Source organism: Camelus bactrianus, chromosome 5, assembly GCF_048773025.1.
Source record: "Camelus bactrianus isolate YW-2024 breed Bactrian camel chromosome 5, ASM4877302v1, whole genome shotgun sequence".
NCBI classification, from domain to species: domain Eukaryota; kingdom Metazoa; phylum Chordata; class Mammalia; order Artiodactyla; family Camelidae; genus Camelus; species Camelus bactrianus.
In genome coordinates, this window is record NC_133543.1 from 78,360,342 (window position 1) to 78,373,066 (window position 12,725).

The following is a 12,725-nucleotide window of genomic DNA, read 5'->3' on the forward strand; positions in this document are numbered from 1 at the left end:
ACTTTCAGTTTTAAAAGATGAAAAGAGTTATGGAGATGGATGGTGGTAATGGTAGCACAACATTATGAATGTATTTATTATCACTGTTCACTTAAAAACAAGATGATAAAAATTTATCATAATTTTTAAAATTAAAAAAACCCTATTAGAACATACCCATTTGTTCAAATATATGCTGGCTGTCTGCTACATGCAGAATATACTGCTGCTAGCACTCAATGTCCATGTATTCCAAACCAAGTACGATATGGCTTGAGACACTTTTTTTTTTTTTTTAAAGAATGACAAAACAGACTGGTACATGTTTTCTTATTTTATTAAATCTTACTAGTATTCTTTAAGGGACAAGCACACAGACCAGTAGACTACAGTGAAGAAATCTTCTTTTTATAAGAGAAGTTAAGAAGCCATTAAAAAATACTTCCAGGTATTATCTTCAGTGATGCTTCTTATCTTTTTTCTGCGACTCCAGGTAATATTCTGCCCCTAAAGCTACCACAAATGCAGCAAATCCCCATTTGAATCCTTTTAATATTGCACCAACAAAGGAAACATTATTTGCAAAGCCACCCATGTATCTCCAAGCTTCATTGCTAGAGGAAAAAAAGGGAAAAATTATGATCACATACAACATACGTTCATTGAGTAAAATATATTTGATTTTCATCTTTCTAATTTTCTTAAATGCAACCTTATATAAGATAATGAAAATGGATGACAATAAGAATGTTTCTATGGCATAAGATAATTAGGTCTATATGCCCACATTTCGTATATGAAATACAAGAAAGAACACTGATGATTTTACATTTCATAGTCACAATACTCAGGATTTTACAGAATTCTCAAATGGTAGACTCATTTGGCCTATCCATCACAGGTCAGCTGTGTGGCTCTGCCCATACTAGTCATTACAGCTTCATGGAAAGAGGAAGTTAAGAGACCTAGGTATTAATCTTTGCTCTGCCACTTATACTAGATACACAATTTTCTAGGCTGGGCAAGTTACTTAACCTGTCAGGGCCTGTTTCCTCTTCTACTCAATGAGTTACTCAATATAGTGTTGTTATAAAGATTAAAAAGGGTAATGTATGATGTATTTTGGCACAAAAAGTATGTAACACTCGACAATACTATTACTATTCAAGAGGGTCATTGATTTTCCCTGTCACAGAAGCCTGAACTTTAGAAGATAATTTCCTGCTCTGGCAATCATTCTGAATAGAGAAGGAAACAGAAATCAGAGAGCTCTAGTGAAAAATATAGGTTAGGATGAGTGGAAAAAATCATGTTACAAAGAACAAAACCACATAACTCTAAAAATCTGACTTATGAGAGTTAATCAAATCTAAGATACTAAAACTAGACAAAGACATTAGAAGAAAACTACAGATTAATATTTCTCATGAACATAGACATAAATATTCTTAATAAAATTTTGGAAAATTGAAACCAGCAATATTTAAAAGGATAACGTATCATGAGGAAGTAGGGTTTATCTCAGGAATGCAAGATTGGTTAATACTTGAAAGTCAATGAAATTGACTCAATATATTAACAGAATTACTATCACATTCACTAGAATGGTTAATATTAAAAAGCTGATAATACTAAGTATTGAGCAACTTAAACTCTCATACACTGCTGGTGGGAATGCAAAATGATACAGCCACTTTGGAAAACAGTTTGGCAGTTTTTTACTTAAAAAAAAAAATACACTTCAAATGATTCAGAAATCCCGCTATTAGGTATTTACCCTACAGAAATGAAAACAGGCTCACACAGACTTGTACTTGAAAGGTTACAGCAACTTCACTCATAATAGCCAAAAACTGGAAACAACCCAAATGGCCATCAACTGGCAAACAAAATGATGTGTATGCATACAATGGAGTATTATTTAGCAATTAAAAAAGAAAGGAACTGTGAATATAAGTTAACAATGTGCCTAAGTCTCAAAAGCATTATGCTAAGTGAAAGTGGCTAGAATAAAAGACGACATACTGTATGATTCTAACTGTATAAAACTCTAGAAAAAGCAGATCAAAGGTTGCCAGAACCCAGAGGTAGGATAGTACTGAGTACCAAGGATGATGAGGGATCTTTTTAGTATGATAGAAATATTCTGTATCATGACTGTGGTCGTGGTCACATAATTACAAACATCAGTCAAAACTCATGGACTGACACACTTAAAATGGGAGGAATGTTACTGTAAGTAAATATTTCAAAAAGGCTGATTTTAAAACTTAAATGTAAGAAGCCATTTTCAATGATTAATTTTTAAAGAAGAGACTACATTGAAAAGGAATATAGATACTGCTTCTCTAGGATAATTAATTATTTAGTTATTCTTACCGGCCCCATGGATCCCTTAGCCCTCGTGCAGCCAGCTTCTCCTGGACAGTTTCTAATGGTGTCCCTTCTATCTTCCATTGTTTATAATCTGGAAGTTCCATTTTGCTATGACCATGTTCGTGTCCATGTCCATGGGCCATCTCTATAGGAAAAGATTAATTTGAGGGAGAAATATATAGATTGTAAGGATCAAATACCCAAGTATCCTATTTATGTTTTAAGGTAAAACATTTAAAGTTAATGTTTTAAAAAAGAGAGCCAATATAAAAGCTTCAAAATTCTAACTTAAGAAATCTTATAAAACAGTGTTTTATTACATAACTCATACATAGTCACAGTTAGGAAATACAAATATATAAAATATAAAAAAGAAAAATAATCAGTAAGAGATAAACATTTACTATTTGGTTCCTTTCTTCATTATAATAGCAAACATTTATCATGCCCTATGTGCCAAGTACACTATGCTGAAGTGCTTTAAATGTATTAACTCTGTTACTCCTAAAATAACTCTTTGAACTTAAATTATTATTTTTTTGGGGGGGTAATAAGGTTTTCATTTATTTATTTATTATTTTTAATGGAGGCACTGGGGATTGAACCTGGGACCTTATGCATGCTAGAAACGCACTCTACCACTGAGCTATACCCTCCTCCCTTAAATTATTACTATTATCTCCATCTCATAGATGAAGACATGAGGCTCCAAGAAGGTAAGTAACTTTCTGAAGTTTCTAAACAAAAATAGTAAATGGTACAATTGAGTTTTGAACCTTGCAGTGCCATTTCAGAGCCCTGCTCCTAATTTCTAAGCAATACTGGTTCCTTCTTATTAGTCCTTTTATAATGCTTAAATATGGAAAACAAAAACATTGTACATACTGTTTTATTACCTGCTCTCTTCAGATGGTTCTTTAAAATGCAGTATTACTATGTTTAATACATATGGATCACATGAACTTCTGTAAAGAGCCGGACAGTAAATATTTCAGGCATTGTGGACCAAGAGGTAAATTCAAAAGGATATTATGTAGATACTTACATAACAAGAGAGAAAACAAATTTCCACAAGTATTTTATTAATAAAATTCTAAATATGACAATCACTGAATATAATTTTTTATAATACAGATCTGATAAAAAATGCAATCCTCTTTTTTTGGGATGACATTTTGCTCAACTGGGGCTCAAAGTTTAGTGTTCCTTAGTATGAAATTGATTGCAAATGGTCATCTGTAAAAACCATTCTTACCTCACTGGCCACATTAAAAACAGGCAATGGGCTAAATTTAGCCAGCAGACTGTAGTTTGCTGACTCCTGAACTAGATCAACAGAGAGCTTAGGACAGCTTTTTAATTGGTAAGCTGCTTAAATAAAACATGTCCTCTGTGGCTATATAAAGATTTCAGTTTTCTAGTGTTATATTTTTATATAAGATAAAAATAAACTTGAGCTCAGTTCCCAGTTAAATTGTTATGAATTTCAAATTAAGGGGGCATGAGTAAATAATGCTGTACCATGATCTGTGTAAGGTTAGCAGTAGCAATTCTATAATCACTGCTTTCCAGAAATAAAACCAAACCAAATAATTATTACCATTTTTGTCTGCATTTATAACTACAAACAAGCCCAAAAATAAGGCAGGATTCTCACACTGCATTTTAGAAGACAGAGGTAATTATTAGATAGTGTATACTAAAGACATACTATGTGAAATGCTTGTTTCATTAAACAGTAGCTCCCAGAATATGGGGGGGAAATCTGTACACAGGAATTTTGACAAATTAGCCAACACTTTATATTTACAGACATGTTAAGGTATTACAAAACATGTTGATGATTTTCACATTTAAAAGAGAATAAAAACCAGTTTCTTTTGTCAAGCACAGGGAACTATGCTCAATATATTGTAATAATCTTTAATGGAAAAAATATGAAAACAAATATATGTATGTATATGCAAGACTGGGACATTGTGCTCTACACCAGAAATCGACACAATTGTAATTGACTGTACTTCAATAAAAAAAAAAAAAAACAACACCCAGCAAACACAGTTAAAACTACAACATTCACAACTTTGAATGAAACATTTAATATATTATTTTATTAATATTTGGTGGATTCAATAATATAAACTAATTATAGTTTCAGAATTCAGTCTGACTTTTGGGAGTCTATACGTTATTACAAAAAAAAGACTTTTAGAAGGATTAATTATAATGATAAAGTCTTGACTTCTTCAAACTATGTTTTAAAAAAATTTTTTTAAAATAATGTTTCATTCCAAAAATGTCTAGATTACAAGACAAATCCTTATTTTGGCAAATGTCAATTCTAGAATATTACACCTACTTGAGCATCAATGTATTTGGAAGAGAATACAAAACAAAGGTCAAAATTTTTTCATAAAATAGTTTGATTTTGAAAATAAAAGCTGAAATATTATGATGGTATGATGGTTATCTCAAAGTTACAAATTACTATGCTCAAAATATTAAGTAATTTGGATGATAAATCTTTGAAAGAAACCATTAAAGTATACATACATTCATTTCTTCTAAAAAATTTCTTTAATACATTCAATGTATTTTCTCTTCTATCTAATTAAAATATTTCAGAAAGGGTTCCTTTATAAGCATTTACTGAATATAATATTTCAATGACTTTTCAAAAAACAACAAAAAGTTGAACAACACTATTTTTAGGGAACTTTCATTTTCTTTTAAAAATTATTATTACTTCAGAATAGCCATAAATCAAACAACGATATCTCAGTCACTTGAAGGAAGAGTTTGGAATTCTACTTAAGTGCAAACTTTGGTGCTGTACATATCTGGCATCAAACCCTGGATGCACCATTAAGAGCTACAAAATTCTGGGCAAATCATTTTAATCTCTCTAAACTTCAGTTTCTCTCTATAACATGAGGTTAAAAACTACCTTGCAAGACTGTGAAAACTGGGGAAAACACATTGTGATGATGTGCTTTCCACTTTCACACCCAGGTGGTGAGAATGTGATTTAGCACAACCACTTTAAAAAACTGTTTGGCAGCATGACCTAGAAAAGTTGAACATTAGAATATTTTATGGCCTACCAAGTCCAATCGAAGATACTGTATAAATATATACTCTAGATCTGTACTGTCAAATATGGTAGCCACTAGCACCTGCAATGTGACCTGTGCAACTGGGGAACTAAGAATTTTCATTTAATTTTAATTAATTTAAATTTCAAAACAGATTTTGAAACCAGTTATTGGATAATTTTAAAGTGTGTTTGGAACCAATAGGGTGTACAAATCTACTTAACTGTAAATTTTATGAAATATAAGTGCAGATTGAGGGTTTATATTTACAAAAATAGCATATTCTGCAAGTGTAAAACACATCAGTTTTGAACACAGCATGAAGAAAATGTAAAATATTTCATTAACTTTTAATACTGATTTCATCTCAAAATAATATTCTGACTATACATACTAGGTTAGATTAAACACATTATTAAAATTGTATTTCTTTTTACATTTTCAATATGGCTATTAGAAAATTTTAAATTATATATGTGGCTTTTATTATATTTCCATTGGACAGTATTGCTCTAGAGAAACTCTTGAATCTGTATAATAGATATACTTTATAAGAATCTTTTTAACCACATTATTTATGCTAGCCTCAAACTGTAAACAACCCAAATGTCCAACAGTGATAGAATGGATTAACTATGGAACATTATACAATGCAAAATTACATGCAAAAGTATGACTGAATCTCACAAATATAATAATGAGCAAGGGGTGAGTCAGAAAAATATATGCACACTTTGAATCCCATTTATATAAAAGGAAAAATCTAACAATTCATTTTCTAGGAATGCAACATAGAAGAAGAAATTTAAGTGAAACAAGTAAATGATTATTACAAGTTAGGACAGTGGAGGAGATGGAATTACAGAAACTCATACAGGGAGCTTCTAAGGCAGTGTTTTTCAATGTACTGTAATTATTGTACTCCAAATTTTACATTTTTTTACCCTAATCAGATTCTCATCCTGTCCTCCCCACACCACAGATATAGTGTGTATCAATTAATGTACTGTGGCTCTTTGGAGGGCCACAAACAATTGTAAGGTTTTTCTTTTTCGCCCTCTCACCTCCACCCAACAAGAATTAATTTTTACCTCCTCGAAGGGCAATCACCTCAGTTGAGAATGCTTGTTTAAGTGTTTGGCAATGCTTTATTTCCTAACCTGAGGGATGGTTACCGAGTGTTTACTTACTTACAATTCTTAAAAACATACTTATGTTTTATACACCTTTCTGTTTTATATATATATGTCACAATAAAACCTAAATTAGATAAAGTGACTTAAATTGTGCCAAGGACTAAACAACGGGTGATTATTTCAGTTACAGAGCTGTTCAAACAAAAACAGCAAGCAAATTAATTCAACAAGGAAAGAACATGTAATGATGAATTTTTTTTTTTTTTTTTACCTACCTACATTTGGAGTGAACCTTTAAGTTTGGTGCAGATCAACCTCCACTAAAGGGGGCTGGCTCTAGTACATACATTCCCTAAGAAGGATATGAAAGGGTAATGCCACAGATATTGTATGTGATTTCACGGTCTACCAAAGACTTTGAAATATATATCCCAACTTACCTTCATTTTAAAAATTGTGAATACCATATAAAAGTAAAGTAAATAGAATTAAAAGAAAAATAAATAAAAGACAAACTGTTTTCACCTTCAGTGTCCTTTCTAGTCCCTGCATCTGCTATATGCAATTTAAAAATAGTAATCACTCTAAAAATTATTTGATTTTGTACCCTTTTTTTCACTTTAACATTGTGTCATAAATATTCATACCAGAAAAATCTTAATTAAAACTATACATACTTATGAGGCAGGCATTACAGTTATTCCTATTTTACAAATTCTTGATTTGAGGGCAGTTGTGCCTTCATTTTACTCAAAAGTAAACCAAAAAATCACGGAGCAGGGGGTACTGCGGGTGGCAGAAGAGGAAGAAAAGCATCTGGACTTGACCACCACAGAGATTCTCACTGCATCCTGCTACAACCACCCCTCACTACTCCAGGATTTCACAGTTCTCTCCTGCTAGTTCTTCGATCTCCTTCCCTCTCGAGCTACACACTCTCATCGTCCTTCTCCATTTAGTCTCTCCCTTTCTACAATCCCGGAATAGAGTCTCATTCTTATTCCCGATCAAGAGATCTCCCACCAGCTCCCCAGTTTACCTGACAGCAATCTGACCTCTCAGGACACTCGCAATTCAACCCTCCAGCCTGAGGCAACCGGAAACGGAAGTTGTCACCTTGAGGACCTTACGGCAGGAAAGCAGAGGAGAAATTTAGCATTCTGGTCCTGGGTCACAGCTTCCTGGACCAGGTGGAGATGACATGAAGGAGGCTGGAAGTGGACATTCCCCCAGCACATCTGTGCATCCGGAGTCTGACCGCGGTAAGAGAAACTGAGGGCAGAAGGGCGGGGAAGAAGCCACGTTGCCCTTGCTCGGAGACGGTTATCTTTAGATACTGCACAGGGGGCGGGCCGCCGGCAGCCTGCCGCCAATAAGCGGGGCTGTTGTTGGAGCGTGGACTCACCCAACGGGAGGACGGGTTGTTGCGCTGCAGTTGGCAGGCTGCAGCGGGAGGCGGTGGCGGTAAGGAGCCGGAGGCAGCGGGGTGACAGGTAGGCGGCGGCGCTGGCTTTGGGGGACGCGGAGTGGCAGATAAGAGGGATTTTCTTCTTCTCCGGCTGCCAGAACTAGAGAGGGCATCTGCCCAGGGTGGTCTAGGAAGGCGGCAGCCAGAGTGTTGATGGTTCCGAACGTCTGGCGACCAGGTAGCAGCTTGGGAGGGTCGTGAGGAGAAGCAGCCGCGGCGGGTGGAGGCTGAGTCCTGCGGGGAGACGTGGGGGCCTCGGGCATGGGGGCTGCGGTGACGCCGGCAGAGAACAGAGAGAGGCGGGAGCAAACGGTGTCGTGAGGGCTGGAGGAATTCCTTGCATCAAGCTCCGAGATAGAAGGGGACGCAGCATTGCAGGAATCCTCGGGTTTGCTTCTTCTTAGGGCCATTTCTGGGGGTGGGAACGGAGGGAGCGGAGAAGAAAGATACTTACTGGCGGCCAGATGCTAGAAACTCTTCATAGCTATACATTATGTAATCCTTGGCTGTTATTTACCCAAACAACTAGGTTGTCCCTCGAAGAGAAGGTCTTGAAACCTATTGATGTGTCAGAAGAGTTTGGTTAGTTGGACTGTTTTTCTACCTCGGCAGGCTCTGTGGGCGAAGGAGCATGAAGGATAGAGTAGTCACGAAGAGCTTATCCCAAATATGGACTTGGGTTGAGAGATGTGTTAGAGATGAGCGTGGCCGGGTTCACGTTTTGTAGTTTGTGAATTTATTTGTTTTGAGGGTCAAGGCTGATTACAGTTTTTTTAAATCTTCAGGACAGTGGAGTGCCTCAACAATCTATACTAGGAGGTAAGTGCAAGTTGGAAAATGGAAAATGACTGGAAAATTAGTTGGTAGATTTTTTTTCTCGCTAGATATTGTGTATGTTAGAGACTGAACATAAGGTGGTGGTCTGATTGGGGCAGAAAGTCATCTTTTGAGTAATTTGCTCTGTAAGTCTGAGAAACTAGTTATGAGTTGCTTATTTCTTAGGTTTAAAAAATATGTTCTCTGAATCTCTCCGACCAAGTAAAATGTATTTACAGAGAGAATTAACTGTAAATTATCATTTTCCCCCAAGTTATTATACTTCATTATTTGCCCAATGAAATGTGGAATTTAAATAGGAATTCCATTCAGTATGTGTAATGGACTGTTTAACTACATTAAAAACTTGATTTTATAGTTCGCAGGAAAGCAGTTTTAAAAGAAGCATTATAAATTGCTAAAACATAAGCTGATTGAAATGTTGCCTTTAGCTTGGAAAATAAAAGCTAATTTTTTTTTCTAGAGAGTAAGTCCAGTTTAATTGGTTAAAAATATTTTTGTGTGTAATCGTTATAATGAAACACAGGATTGTCAAGAAAACATAGGTAGTCATTAAGAATTTATCAAACAGATTATTCTGTGGTGGGTTCAGTGATAGAAGTATTCCTTAATTGATTTACCCCAAATTAAGATGAGCAATCGTATTAGCAAGTACATCATTTTACTGAGCTTATTCTGCACGTCAGAAAAACTTTCTAAGATGTGGTTTTTTGCCCTAATATCGATAACTTATATTAGTACATCCTAGAAACTAAATTAAAAAATTTTTTTTTCTAAGTGTCACTTGGTAAAGAGAGGTGAGTTTGTATTGAAATGTTCAGAGTACCGAATATTTGGCAGTGTTTCAGATAAAAATTGTGATACTTGATGTTTCATTCTTTGTCTTTTTAACTGTTGGCAAAAATAATACTATCTCAGTCACAAAGAATAGTTCTGCTTCTATTTTAGGTGCATTTCTATAGTGTGAGTATCTGTGAACAAATCTCTGCTTTTATGCAGGGGTGTGTGTGTGTGTATGTGTGTCTCTATGTGTGTATACCTGTGTTTCTTCTTGTTATGTAACCAGCCTACTAGAGCTGTCTTAGAGAACTAATGGCTGATTTTGAATGGCCAGTAGGTGTCATTGTAGAATGCAATAAAGTTGAACATTGGGTAGGAAATTACCAAGTGGTTTAAGAACACTAGTCCTAATTAGAATATCGTTTGATAACTGACTGATAATTTGTATATCATTAGAAATCCTCTTTTCTGACATATTTCAGTACTGGACCGTTTATAAGGAATTTGAAACAATCGCTGTAAGGAAATATAATTGCTCTAAAATGGACTTTGAAATCTTGTTTTTTAATAAACTCTTAAGCTATCTTGATATGCTGTATGGATTTGGGATTGTTTGATTGTTTTTAATACAGCTTTAGTATCTTAGGTTTATTAAGTTCTAGAATGATTAAGATTTTCAGCTTGACTGAGTTTTATAATAGAAAAATCAGTGCTACATAATGAAAAACTAAAATGATAAAATATGAGCAGAAAGTCTCCAAGTAAGTTATCAGATGCACAGAGTATTACTTTGTTATTGTTCTTTTAATGCAAGAACAGAGGCATTTTTGTCTTTTTTTCCCCTGTGGCTTCTTAGTTTTTTTGATATCCAAAATAGCTTCTTTTTACATTTTTATCTGGCTAGTAGACTATGTGCTTTTCCAGGATGATGAACTGAACATTTGTCATTGTCTAAAATGTAATATAATGGATTCTGGAGGGAGCTGGCACAGAAAGCTCTAAAGGTGACTTTCAGCTGGTGTTAGTACAACCCCTTACCTGCAGAGCTTTCTGCTGTGCTCTTGTCGCTTTGTAGCTCTGCTCATTTTGCCTGCTGTTGATAGAACGTTAAAAAATAGAGTTGGACCTAATTCAGGATTTCTCCATGAAAGTGGAGAGTTACAAATGTATGAGAATACTCTAGGAGTTGGGGGAAAAAAAAAGGCACACATACATATCCATTATATCCTCTCCACTTCCCTGCAGAATCTTATGGAAGGGGGAATATGAAGGGAGGTAGCTCTGTTTTGAAGGGAAAAAAAAATCTCCTAGATGATATGGCTCACCGTGGGCTTCCACTTGAGAATCAGTGATCTAATTCAAGGCTCTCACACTGAGGTATGTCCCAGAACAGAAACAGGGCTTCGAAATCTGTCAATATTTTTGTAGCTCAATAAATTTTCACTATTTAATATCATAGCTGGGATAGATTTTCTAGCCAGGAGCTAAAGTTGCCAGAAATAAACATTGCACCCAGTGTTTTGATTTAGATTAGTTTTTACTTGGCACTACCTGCTTTCCATAAACCAAGCTAATTCCTGTCATGATTCATACCTGTGCTTTACACTCATACCTTACTCTCTCAATGTCTCTGAAAGCTATCTAGTTTTAAATTAAACTGGGATTGGAAAATAAGAATTGAAAGTTTTCTTCATTAAAGGGTTTTGTTTTTGCAATTGCTGTGATATGATAAAGATATACATTTATCTTTTTGTAAACAAATAATATATATTAAAACTTGGAATTGTGAATGTGTTGACTTTGACACAGATTCTGTTTAGAAATTCTTGGTTCATCTTTATGAATTCTAGACTTTGTGTTTGGATACCAGTCTGCCATGAAAACAAGTACAAGAAAAGTAAATCAGTAGATTTTAACTTTGGAGAAAGGGGTTAAAAACTCGATTATGTAATAAAAGGTCTGACTTTGATTATTTATAGGATTATAGTTCTAAGTTTGAAATATGACTGTAAAAATGTAGTCATAAAATATGGCAAGTGGCACTTAAATTGTTAAATGGAAAAGTATGGGTTACAAAATAGTTATTTTGTTCTATTATAAAATACTGAACAGTTAGAATAAAGAAGTTAGAATAAAAAAATGTTAGAATCAAATTTATCTAATCACCTTTATCATTATGGATCCTTGACTTTTTTTTTTAATTGAGGTATAATTGAAATAACCCTGTACTCTTGATGGTGCTTGATTCTTAATTAATATAGACTTTTGTTAGCTACTAAGGTTTGTCAATTTAACTCTTTAAATTCCTTCCCCATGTATTTTTTTGAAAAATGAGTGGAGGAAGTTGGATGCTGAGTGGAAAGTGAAACCTATGCTTTTTACATATTCTTTTGTACTAGGGCTTAATTTTTTTTTAACTAGACTTTTTTTTAGAGCAATTTGCAGTTCACAGCAGATTTCCCATATACCCAGCAACTGGACTCAAACATTTATTCCAGATAATTGAAACTTACATTCACACAAAAACCTGTATGTGAACTTTCATAGCAGCTTTATTCCTCATAGCCCAAACCTGGAAACAACCCAGATGTTCTTCAACAGGTGAATGGTTAAACTGTGGCACATTTACACTGTGCAGCAATAAAAAGAATGAGCTTTTGATACCTGCAACAACTTGGATGGGTCTCAAGTGAAAAAAGCCACTCTCAAAAGCTTGCATTTTATATGATTCTCTCTATATAACATTCTTGAAATACCAAATTATAAAGGTGAAGATCAGAGTAATGTTTGCCAGGGGTTAGGAGTCAGGGAGAGGTGAATGGGTGACTGCACTGGGGCCTCTTGATGATAGAACAGTTCTGCATCTTGAGTGTGGTAGTTATACATATCCATATCTGTTACAGAATTGTACAGAACTACACACACATGCATAGACAAATGAGTGCTTGTGAGACTGGAGACATCTGAATAACCCTGCATGGACTATACCAGTGTCAGTTTCCTAGCCAGTGACAATTACCAATAACAATTACCAATGTCAATTTCCAACTTTAC

General features: G+C 34.7%; 2 protein-coding genes across 7 annotated transcripts in view; one reads left to right on the top strand and one right to left on the bottom strand.

Moving 5' to 3' along the window:
- Positions 1–300: 300 nt before the first annotated feature.
- Positions 301–7,765, bottom strand: NDUFB3 (NADH:ubiquinone oxidoreductase subunit B3). Of its 3 annotated transcripts, none has more exons than XM_010971870.3 (4): positions 7,626–7,763; positions 3,241–3,320; positions 2,359–2,500; positions 301–593 (listed from the first exon to the last, which is right to left on the bottom strand). In XM_010971870.3, exons 3-4 carry the CDS (start codon positions 2,496–2,498, stop codon positions 437–439), a joined length of 297 nt encoding a protein of 98 aa, XP_010970172.2. In that variant the 5' UTR covers positions 2,499–2,500; positions 3,241–3,320; positions 7,626–7,763; the 3' UTR covers positions 301–436. The 3 variants fall into 3 exon arrangements, with proteins under 3 accessions (XP_010970172.2, XP_010970171.2, XP_010970170.2); XM_010971869.3 differs by having other exon boundaries at positions 3,252–3,320; positions 7,626–7,695; XM_010971868.3 differs by lacking the exon at positions 3,241–3,320 and having other exon boundaries at positions 7,626–7,765.
- The window catches only part of HYCC2 (hyccin PI4KA lipid kinase complex subunit 2), a 63,487-nt gene continuing 58,473 nt past the window's right edge, over positions 7,712–12,725 (top strand). For 2 of the 4 annotated variants that reach the window (XM_010971871.3, XM_010971874.3), the window contains exons 1-2: positions 7,982–8,079; positions 8,840–8,873. The gene's annotated coding sequence lies outside the window, so the exon portion shown is untranslated. Of the gene's footprint in view, positions 7,849–7,981; positions 8,080–8,108; positions 8,233–8,839; positions 8,874–12,725 lie in introns of those variants that run through there. The other 2 variants (XM_010971872.3, XM_010971873.3) reach the window with 2 other exon arrangements.

What these genes read in the sequence shown, in the direction of transcription:
- NDUFB3 (XM_010971868.3), bottom strand. Translation starts at nt 2,498, where the DNA reads ATGGCCCATGGACATGGACACGAACATGGTCATAGCAAAATGGAACTT. An exon ending in CTAAGGGATCCATGGGGCCG is followed by an intron (nt 594 to 2,358) that starts GTAAGAATAACT and finishes TTTTTCCTCTAG; the next exon opens with CAATGAAGCTTGGAGATACA.